At 39.3% G+C, this 12,039-nt stretch overlaps 1 protein-coding gene across 3 annotated transcripts in view; it reads right to left on the minus strand.

Annotated features, from left to right (window-relative positions):
• Nucleotides 1–3,934: 3,934 nt before the first annotated feature.
• llgl2 (LLGL scribble cell polarity complex component 2) overlaps nucleotides 3,935–12,039 on the minus strand; it is a 49,188-nt gene continuing 41,083 nt past the window's right edge. For 2 of the 3 annotated variants that reach the window (XM_085762466.1, XM_085762467.1), the window contains exons 22-27: nucleotides 9,298–9,442; nucleotides 9,059–9,087; nucleotides 8,789–8,836; nucleotides 8,435–8,477; nucleotides 6,326–6,384; nucleotides 3,935–6,030 (exon numbers count right to left, since the gene is read on the minus strand). In XM_085762466.1, coding sequence (XP_085618592.1) covers nucleotides 6,348–6,384; nucleotides 8,435–8,477; nucleotides 8,789–8,836; nucleotides 9,059–9,087; nucleotides 9,298–9,442 — 302 coding nt within the window. In that variant the 3' untranslated portion in view covers nucleotides 3,935–6,030; nucleotides 6,326–6,347. The remainder of the gene's footprint in view (nucleotides 6,031–6,325; nucleotides 6,385–8,434; nucleotides 8,478–8,788; nucleotides 8,837–9,058; nucleotides 9,088–9,297; nucleotides 9,443–12,039) is intronic. The other variant, XM_085762468.1, reaches the window with a different exon arrangement.

Here is a 12,039-nt window from a genome sequence, read left to right on the forward strand (position 1 = left end):
ATCTTCCCCCTGCTGGATGACTCTGACTCTTCTCCCCTGTTTGAAACAACAAACCACAGTTCCTATACAGGCCAATTCTAAATGGCAGTAAGAGCTATCTTTAGATCTGAATGTAGTTGTGTTGTCTGTGCGCCCTGGGGGGAAAAGCAGTGAGAGCTCATTTCAGTGTAATATACCTTACCAGGCTTCTCAGGTGAACCCGTGCATGGCTGGGGGGCTGCAAAGTGCTCCGGCTTGTCCTCAGGAGCTGGTGTCACTGATACAAACACGCACACATGCTCAGGAGCAGAACTGAGGGGCAGTTACACACCAATATCCCACCCACTTGCTTCATACAAGGAGCCACTAATGCAACACACACACCCACACACCCATCCAACAGAATTGTGCGTGTTTTATGCATAGGCTACACACACACACACCGCATGAGCGCATTGACAAGGGTGAGCTGGCGTGCACTGGCGCGCACACACGCAAACACAAAAGTGCCATTTGAATAATTCAGCTTTATCTGGGAGGTCATGGAGCTGCGCTGCTGTTCGTATGGCCAGCTGGTGAATGCCTGGGAGGAAAGGTGAGAGGTGCTGCTGGGAGGGATCAACAATGGGCGCTGATGGAGGAGAGAGATGGGGAGACTCATTCTGTCAGTGTGTGCTGGAATGCTGGCCTCATTTCTACAGTCAGTGTATCAGAGCAGCCATTAGATAGAATTTTATTCATCGTGAAGGAAATCCTCACAGTGTGCCGGGTTGCTGCAAAAACAAATGCGCAAAGGAAATAAAATAAAATACAAAGAGGAAATTATAAAATATATCATACAATGTCTAAAACAATAAAGGGCGATTCCACCAAAAGAGTGCCATTTCTGTCCCCAGCATATTAAATGTATAAAAACATGTAATAATATAATATAAATCGCATTTAATTAATAAACAAAGCACCATACACATGAATCACTGTAGAAATTAAAGATATATAATTTTTAATTACTATAAAAAGGCTTTCAAAGCACTGAAACATAGCCTTTGTTGCATGTCCCCAGAGCCAAACACTATAGTTTACCGCAATGCATTATGAATAAAATCCTTCTAAAATCTCATTTTTTTTGCATATTAGTGTGACTTTATATTATATCTACACTTATATAACATTTTTTTAATTAAAACCTAATTATATATATCTGTAATTTATTTTTCCTGAAATTGAATGATATTGTAGCTATGTCAGGGTTGGTCACTCTTAAAACTCATTCCTGTTACCTAAATTATCTCTAGACAGTGTTTGTTGATATCAAAAGTAAAATATTCAGTTAAATCCTAAGAATGTGCTCTGTGTACTCAGGCTATTAGTATAGATGCTATTTGGCTAGATTTCACACAATTGCTGATTTTATGCTAAAAACTCATTGCTGTTACCCTCATTGCTGTTACTTTTTCTTCAAAAATGCAATGATAAAAGCAGCAATAAATTAAATAAAGTAGCCTGAGATGGACCAGTACTCATTTTGAATGAGTAAATGTGTATATTAAAAAATTCTATACTGAAATGGAATGAAAAATGAAGTTTAATTTTTAAGAGTTACAATGAGCAAATGGCACTCTTTTGGCGGAATGACCCTAAAAATATAAAATACTTGTGCAAAAAGGAACAGCCTAACCATAATTTAAATACGATACAATACAATACAATACAATACAATACTAGTGCATAAAGGAACGGCCTATACATAATTTTAAAAAATTAGGTATTTTGTTGTATTTGCACATGGTGATATGTTGTTCAGGTGTAAGTGCTCTCAGATTTACTCACAGGACCGTTCTTCCACTTCACATCAACAGTGAAGGATGCTCCCAGTCTTCATGAAATCACTGATCATTTTTCTCTCAAATTTCCAAAAAAGTCTGTGTCGATTAGCCAAAAATCCTCCCTCCACCTGACAGGTGTTGCATATTTAGATGCTGATTACACTGCATGGTTACTGAGCAGGTGCGGCCCAGATTGGGCTCAATAAAAGCTTATTTTAAGATGTGAAATTTTATTTTGAAAGTTATTTGCAGTATCAGGTGCTGAGCAGCGGATTTCTAATGACTTGGGCCACAGCTGTTCATTTTTTGGAGAGGAGGGTTGCGGAGTAGAACACCAACCGTGGAAGATCAGAATGCAATTAATGCTTTTTTTTTCAAAATAAAACATTTGCCTGTTTTCTGAGTGGCCTGTGAGCAGTTTACACACCTGTGCAACAGCCATGTAATCAGCAACTTGATGAGCCACACCTGTTAGGATGGAGAAGTGCCCACTGATGCAGATTTTAAACACATTTCTGACAGAAATAAACCGTGAGTGTGTGTAGACAAAGCATTAGATCTTGTATTTCCCCTCAAAAAAGGAAGCAAAAACTTTTGTTCAATAAAGTTCCTCTAATCCAGAAGACCTAACGTAATTTTCCGATCAGTATAATGACAGTATACTACTACTACTACTACTACTATTACTACTAATGACAGTTCCAATAATCTGGTGTAATATGATATACACAGCCTGGACATTATAGAGACCAATGTGTAGTTTAAGACTGTCTTTACAATACAATTCTTAATTTATATAACATACTTATGCAAAATACATTTTATGCAGTTAATGCAGAATAATGCGTTATGTTTTGTTACACTCTACTCTAGTTTTTTGTTTACCAGCAAAGTAACTAGAGGCATCAAATATAGTTTATTACTAAGTAAAAAGTATTTTACTTCATACAGAAGTAGAAAAAATACTTCCTTTTGGTAACACTTTACAATAAGGGTCCCTTAATAAACGTTAGTTAGTACATTATTAAGCATTAATATATAAACTAATGTGTTAACTAACGCTGAGTAATGCATACATAAGTAATACATAATAATGATTGTTTATATATCTTTAAACAGTTAATTAATGCTTAATAATGTACTAACTAACGTTAATTAAGGGACCCTTATTGTAAAGTGTTACCCCTTTTTATGCTGCTTTTTGATTTGATGTAGTGTTACAAACGAAATCCCGTTGTATTTTAATATGCAATGACAATAAATCTATCTATCTATCTATCTATCTATCTATCTATCTATCTATCGTGATACTTAGAGTAAATGGTGGTGGAACCTAAAAGAAAGTAAAGGCCTTATTTGTCCAATCACCTCTGATCAATCTATGACATCTGTGATATCATTTCTACTGTAAATGCAAATAATACTACAGTAGTTGCTACTTTCTGAGTGATTCCCACTGGTGTTACCTAAAGGAGGGGCCATTCTCACCCATCAATACATAAAAATATGGACTGAATGGATCTGGTGGTAACTGTCTACATTACTTTGACATAACTTTCTAGAATGACTGCGCTGTAGCCGTAGCCTGAGATAAAAAATAAATAAATAAATAGGCGACACCAGTAAAGCAAAATGTGAGGCCAACAGGCGCCGGGAAGCCAGCCACCGTTTCATAGCTCATTTAACGTCTTCAAGTTGCAAATGATGATGACTCTGACTCATCTTGCAGGGTCATTCCTCTCAGAGAACCGCTTCTGTCCTGAGAGAGCTCAGGTTGCAGTGAAGCCACCACCGTGGCTCCAGGCAATTAGTGGACAAAGCGCCTCATTCCATAATGGATGATCAAAACTCTTGGCTGTGCATGTATGACAACCGATCCCTCCTTTATCCACTTCATCCGGGCCGACCGGGCGGCTGCGGCTCACAAAGACCAAGATTACAGCTCGGCTTTTAGGGGAAGGGGAAAAAAAAAAAACTGAAACAGAAAGAGAGCACTGAGTTTTTGGAGCACATGACAGGCCAAAATGATGGGTTGAGAGTCTAAATGTCATACTCACTCATTCACATGTGTTTGTAGCTGGAGAGGAAAAATATCAGTTACAGAGTGAAAGAAAAAACAGACACACTGATTCTTGGGAAAAGACATGTAATAATTATCCACAAGAAACTGTAGTGTGAAGTTACAAATCAAAACAAAACAAAAAAAAAAAGAAGAATTGGATTCTTAATCGAGTCACTACAAAAATATATTCTAGGCTGATGCTAAAATACCCAGCATTCTGAGACACAGTACCAAAATATTTCCTTGTATTGATCTAAATAGCAGCCAACCCCAGTTACGACAGGCCCACAGGTACAGTGGGCACATATATACTGTATATATTAAAAACATTTCACTACAATAGCTTACAATTACATTCCTAAATTACATTATTCATTCCTGGCATAAAAAAATGGTTTACATAAAAATTATCAAAAATAAACCCCCCGATAAAAAACAGTACAGCATTGTGGGTGCCGCAGTAGTGGAGAAGTACCAACGTCCGTTACTTTATCATGGAATCAAAGTGGATTGGAGGGAGAGGCCTGTGTGAGCAGGGTACAGTCATAGGAGCAGGATACAGTCGTGCAATATAATAATTCTATCGCTAAATCAGTTGTGACTGAAAAATATAAAAAGTAAATAACAGTTTGATTCAACATACATAAAACAATGTCATTATTTTTCTCTTCTGGTGCGTCATTACAAACGTCTTCCCTTGACAGTTCATCTGAAAATCACAGCTGATTTGAGCCAAAATAATAAAAAATAAAAAGATAAAAAATGGAAGGAATGTCAAAAATGAACGTTAAGTCGATTATGAGACTTGAGTGGTATGGGGGAAAATGCTCATGTAAAGATGAATAACTTCAAATTTGTATTGACAATTATGACGATACTAGGTAAAAGCCCTCCGAGTCAAAACTCTAAGAAGAAGTTCAGCTCGGTGAAGTAGTGTGAGATTCAATTAGTCAAAATGATGAGGTGCAATGAAAAAAACATTTGATGTAAACGTTTCACAATAAATTCTGATGCTGGATCAAAAGTTAGAGATGCTCAATCAAAATTAGGACTTCAGCAAATACGATGATGCTCCACCAAACTATGAGATACCAAGTAAAACATGTCTCAATTTCTGAGTAAAAAATATAACATAAAGATGGTGACCCAAGTCAAAATCTAAACTTAAATCTAAACTTTAAATTATGACAAAAATCTTTTCACATGTAATTTAAAAAAAATGAATTTTGAGTTGTTACATAGCATCTCATACACTTCACTTAGTGGCTCATGAATTTGGCATAGAAATAGTTCCTTGAATTTGACTTCAAAGGTAAAAAAGAAAACAGTTTTATCAGAATGTCTGAATCATGACTCAGCATCTCTAATGTGTAGAGTGTATCATAACTTGGTCTTTACATATTAAACGTGTTCATGTATCTTCCTTTTTGGCCAATACCTCATCATTCTGACTCACCATGAGTTCATCTATTTTCAATCATTCCTAACTTTTTATCTGATGTTTTTCCTTTTCCTGGCAGAAATGGGCCTCCATGGAATAAATCAAATAAAAATAAAAAACAGGCACAAATCACATAAGACTCAACTACAAAATATTTTCATCTTCATTATTCAAGTCCCCCCCCCCCCCCTCCGAGTCCTTCCAGCTGTGCGTCCACAGCGGGGGGAGGAGGGAGGAAGGTGGGTGAGATACACAGCAGAGTGGACAAAGCGTTTCCTCTTGAGAAGACTGGTGGTGTCGAAGCCTTGCAGGATTGATGAAGGCGCGGTCGCTACGTTGAGTCAAAACGGCTTCGGCGGCATCTGCGGCCAGTGTGAGTCGCTGGTTGGATGCTGGCGCGGATGCTTCATGGCAGTGGTCACATGTCAGGAATGTACTTCATGTAGCTTTGGGTTCAATGGCTGTGACCATGCTGTGATGACTTGTGTACAGTGTGTGGTCTTTTAGGCACTGGTGGCGTCTCCTTCCTTCGACCTCTGTGTCTGTCTGGTCTGTGCTGCTGCTCCCACTCAGAGCCCCTGGGTGTCTCTGTGAGGGGGGTGGGGGGGCCGAGGGGGGGGGCGTGGAGTCGGTGGGGAGGTCGGTCGCTGAGGAGAGGGGGCCAGGGGACAGTAGTGGTTACAGCTACGGGACTGCACGACGCTTCATACACTTCCACAAGTCTGAGAGGAGACACAACAGACAGAGGCACTGACGTTAGTTAACCAATCTGAAACTTTGTACAGACTTCAACGTTTTTTCCTGTTATGTCAAAAAGTGGATCCTAAGGAATCAGTCCTGTCAGCATTCATCTTAAACCTAAATTATTTTTAACTTTGTCAAAGTATGAAGTATTTTAATAACTGTATGTTCCTATTTCCTTCTGTTATGAAATATGTTTTGTACCTGAATGTTTGTGAAAAAGTTCAAGGGGTATTAATACTTTTGCAAGGCACCGTAGTATGCATGAGCTCTCACCTCCACTGTTGAGCAGCGTTCCTCAGGCTACAGCATTCACATTATTCTCCTGGAATGACCTGAGGAGACAAACAGAAGCTGTCATCAGCATGACTGACTACAGCTTTAACACAGCTGAACTGTCTCCAGCTTTACCTTTACATTAGTTTGAATCAAATACTTTTTCTAATGTTTGCTGCCTACAAGTCAAATCAAATTCACAATTCTTTGGCTTATAAATGTTGATCATGTCAAAATCCAGTCCTAATAACGACCCCAAGGTCATTATTTACTCCACTGACCCTAACCCCTAACCCTAAGAATAATCACATAACTATAAAACCATTAATCATAACACCAGGCTTTTGTCTGCAGTGTAAAAGGTACTATAGACATTCACGCCCTGAGATGACTCAGCTGATGTAAAATCAACCCCAAGCCGCTAATTTCAGCCTTTTCTGCTGGAACACCTCTCTGAGGACAGACACTGTAAACACACCTGTCACCTGTCCAGCCAGAGACACTAAGCTGCACTGGACTCTGAGTTAAAGAGTGAGTGCAGCATCAAATTAAAATTAGCTCCTTTAAAAACACAGAGGATCTGACACCACAGCTGATAAACTTTGGTGTATAAAGGTACTGGTCATAACTGTCCATGGATTCATATAAGACACTGGTTCCAGCCTTTAGATGTTTACCTTCAGATTAGAGTTTAACCAAAAATGGATTTCACTGTAGTAGTTTTCATAAATTAAATTTCCTGGTTTGTAAATATTGTTCAATGTTTTCTCTTTCTTTCCTTTAGATTAAAGATCTACAGATGATTCTGACTTTGACTTTCTGTCACAGAATGAAAGTGAAGGTTCAGTCTCAACCTTGGGAACAACAAAGACAATGTTAACTCAAGGCCCAATGGAAACTTCTCAGACTCTGTCCATGCTCAGTAGATGTAGACCACCAAGACCACCAGCCGCTTAGTCATCACCAGACCAGTTCAACGTCATGGTCACATGGCGCGGTGGTCACAAGTCAAGTTAGCTCTGTCTGACTCAAACAGCTGATCTGCAGAGGAATGTACTGTAGCCTGCACAACAAGTGCACTTGTGCATAGAAACACGGTATTTCAACATTTAAAAGTAAAAGATGTTCACAGATGAAGTGTCTTTATTTTGAATATTATCTCCTGTCAAACAGCTCTTTGCTCTCTTCATCTTCATCAAGAGGCTAAGATACATTTATCCTGCTCATCCAGTCCACAGCAGCTCATCACTGATCTGAATCTACTGCAAGTAACACACTGAGTGACTAGAGATAAATACATCACACAACTCCACATCATATAACCCAACTATCACTTTCAAACCCTGGCAAAAGCTGGTGGGTGAACCGAAATCTTATCAATGGTATTTAACATCTGGGGTACCATCGCCAAAAACAAACAAAAAAAACCAACAGAAAATGAAGTGAAGAAAATCTACAGGCACATCTCAATAAATTATAATACCATGGAAAAGTTTGTTAATTTCAATAGTTCAATTAAAATAGTGAAAATGATATTATATAGACTCATTACACACAGACCGAAGTATTATGTCTTTATTTCTTTTAAAAGGGATAGTTCAACATTTTGGCAAATTGGCCCATTGCCATAATCCCTATAGTTTTAGGAGTAGGTTCATTACCTTTAATTGTCGGTGCAAACTATTTTTAGAACGGCGAAGCAGAGCCGTGAGCTGCTCAGAGCTACAGTATGCTACGGATGCTAATGGGATTTCTTGGTTTCCCTCATCAAACTCATCAAATATACAATCCAACAACTCCAAAACGCTCTGGTGGACAAGTTGTGACCTGCACACATGTGACCTGAATGGGCCAATTTGCCAAAATGTTGAACTATCCCTTTAATTGTAATGATTATGGCTTAAAATGAATGAAAACACAAAACTCAGATTATCAAAAATTGTGCATAATGTGAAAAGATTCACTACTGTAACCTAATGGTGTCACATCAGCTGATTAACTCCAAACACCTGCAGAGGTTTCCTGATCCTGGTTCAGTATCTCCACTATCATGACCTCCATCATATTCTAGTTGATTGAGATGTGCCTGTATCTGAGGCTGATACTTACATCTGGTCACCTTCTAGAGACATCTGGATCTCCTGAAGCACCTCTGTAAGAAAACACAACATCACTGTCACTGACCCATGACCTCCCCAGTGCACACAGACCTGAAGCCACATCAATCATGCGAAGGGATGATGTTCAATAAACACTGCTGGGACAGGTGGGACAGGTGAGACTGTCCACGTGCTAATGAGGGTTTGTCTAAGGACAACGGGAGCAGGAAGCTGACATCACAGTTAGGGGAGGCAGCACATGGTGCAGGTACAAACACACAATCAAATACAGTAGCTGAGTATCATTCTTCTACTCCAGATATTGACTGCGTTCTCTCCTCCCGTCTGTCTCTTGAGTACTCACTCTCATCATTCAGCAAAGCATGCTCCATAACACGTCTAGCTGCGCTTTCTGGAACAGACGGGGCGGCAGGCAAAGGTCACGTCAGTACAGTCAGCCACAGACAAGGGGATGTGTGTGCGCGTGTGTAAAAACAGACAGGACAGCACATTAGCACAAGCACACATTTGACAGACATCAAACTGAACGCTACATCTGGACGTGTAGTGTTCGCTCAGCCAATGGCAACATGCATGTTTGAGGACGAAGCTGAGCCTCTCAGAGACACCTTACCTGCGTCCTCGCTGTCTTGTCGGGCGTTTCTGTAAAAGGACAGACAACGAGACACCAGAGATTTTAGTAAATTCAAGAAAAAGAGTGTGGGGAAATGTTGGCACAGTGATTACCTAAGTTAATTGAATATGTAATAGTCTGTAATTTCTGGTGAATGTCTTTGTGTGTGTTGTGTGTCTTCGTTATATGTTGTAAAATTAAACTGTAAATAAAAAATAAAATTAAGAAAGTGTGTGTACCCATGAGCAGATGAAGCGGCGTCGGGCCTGCGCTGGGTGGAGGCGCCGGAACGAAGAGGAGCCTCGACCAGGCAGCGAGGCTCCACCACGCAGCGGGCCGACAAGGAGAAGCGCTCAAACTCGGAGGGGGAGATCAGGTAGAAGCCTGAGAGGAGACGACAGGTGTCATCACAACACATGATGAAAACATGATGACAAACTTTTATCTCTCCAACAACAACTCTTATTACTGTCACTATTATTATTAAGACAGGATGACAGCAGTGAGACTATACAGAGGATGTGCATCATCTGGTTTCACTTCAGTGTGTGTGGTGTGTGCGCAAAGCCAGTGGTAACCACACTACGTGATCTGTCCCCTCTACTTTCCATCTCAGCTGCTGACATCACCCCACACACACAGTCATGGAAATATATTTGAAATATTACTGGTGTTTTTTATTTCTTTAAAGATTTAAGCTACTATTTGAATCCAACTCCCATCTTCTTAGGAAATTTAAAGGGATAGTTCAACATTTTGGTAAATGCCCATTGCCATAATCCCTATTGTTTTAGGAGTAGGTTCGTTACCTTGCCAGTGCAAGCTATTTTTAGATCGGCGGAGCAGGGCCACGAGCTGCTCAGAGCTACGCTACGGAGGCTAATGGGATTTCTAGGTTTCTCTCATCAAACTCATCAAATACACAATCCAACAACTCCAAAACGCCCTAGTGGACAAGTTGTGACCTGCACATTCACCACGCTATGAGATAATAACGGAACGTTACGAGACAGAGTTGTTTTTGAATGCAAAACCACTGATGTGCGCTCCTGACGAGTTTGTCGGGTTTTTCGGCAAGCAGTCTCTGCATTTGCTTTGAAAACAACTCTGTCTCGTAACATTTGAGTTTTTGGATTGTGTATTTCATGAGTTTGATGAGGGAAACCAAGAAATCCTATTAGCCTGCGTAGCGTAGCTCTAAACAGCTCGTGGCTCTGCTCCACCGTTCTAAAAACAGCTTGCACCAACAATTAAGGTAACAAACCTACTGCTAAAACTATAGGGATTATGGAAATGGGCTAATTTGCCAAAAAGTAGAAAGGTCCCGCACATCCAATTAAAAAGGTGCTGGCCTCAAAAATAAATGTAGATAAAGAAAAAAGAAAAGGGCTAATTTGCCAAAATGTTGAACCATCCCTTTAACGTGATGACTTTTGAGTCCAATACTGGAAACACTCATCAACTCAAAGTCTCTAGTTTTCTCACTAGGCACCTTCTTTGGAAAAGAAATCCTTGGTGGTGTCTGAAAAAGTCAAATAGACGGAGCTCTGGTAGCTGATGTCATGATGTGATTTTCCAGGACAACTCAAAGCTTTTCCAGGACATTTGACTTTTTTTTTCTCAATTTCCATGTGTTTTCCATGACTGGAAAATTGGTCAACCACTTTCCAGGTTTTCCAGGACACGTGGGAACCCTGAACAGTGTCTTCAGGTACCAGAGGAACAGATCTGTCCTTCAGCTGTTCCTCACACAGCTGGACACTGTGGTGGAATCTTTGTAACAAACCCAGTGAGGGATGAACAAACGCAGCCTGGTGGTGTCGACAAGTGCCAAGTGAGAAAACACACACAGCTGAGGTTTCATTGGGCATTACTGCCAGTTTGCCATGGAGTCGTGTGTGTGAGTATGTTCTCTTTGGCTAAATATTTGGGAGGAGAAACCAGACATTTAAGCAAAATCAACATTATAATGTTTGGTCCTCACTTCGATTTCGATTTCGATTCTTTATTGAACATGTCATAGGCTAATAAAAACAAAAACAAACCAAATAACAAAAAAAAAAAAAAAAAATCAGATAAGTGCATATTGGCAATCATCATCTCTAAGAGAAAATTGCCTGCCATGTTCAAAAGGGGTAAGAAGAAGTTAAAAACTTTTCTGGTCCTACCCCCTCTATTTATATACTGTTAATCAAAATAATAATGACAATAATAAGTTATACATATACATATACATACATATACACACTCACATGCACACATACACACACACACATATGTATACACATACACATACATATACATACGCACACATACATAAACACATATACATGCATAAAACAATCATAGTAATATATGTATTCAGGATAATTAGTCCCGTCCCTAAAATAGAAACACAATAAAATAAGACAAAACGTTAGTCCACCGCATAGGAACTCAGGGTTTTGTTTCTAAATAATCTCTTTAGTTCATTTAAGTTGTTACACATTTTCAGGTCGTTGCTGCAGTTATTCCACAAATTAACTCCTTTTGTTGTGACACAGTGGCGTTTCATGTTGGTCCTTACTGGTGGTTTTTTAAATATACATTTTCCTCTCAGGTTATGCATACTTTCCCTCAACTGGAACAACCCTTGGATACTGCTAGGTAGTTGTTGTTTTATTACTTTATACATGATTTGGATAGTTTTAAGATCAACCAGATCGTGGAATTTTAAGGTTTTAAGTTTGATGAAAAGTGGATTTGTAGATTCCCTAAAGGGGGTTTTATTAACAATTCTTATTGCTCTTTTTTGGAGCAAAAAGATTGGTTCTATATTGGTTTTATAAGTGTTCCCCCACACTTCCACACAGTAGGTGATGTATGGAAGAATAAAGGAACAGTACAGTGTATATAAGGAGGCTTGATTTAATAGATCTTTGGCTTTATTTAGTATTGCAATTGATTTGGATACTTTGGCTTTAATATAATTTATGTGTGGT

Source organism: Trachurus japonicus, chromosome 19 (genome assembly GCF_045865225.1).
Source record: "Trachurus japonicus isolate A0001 chromosome 19, Traja_1.0".
Classification (NCBI taxonomy): Eukaryota; Metazoa; Chordata; class Actinopteri; order Carangiformes; family Carangidae; genus Trachurus; species Trachurus japonicus.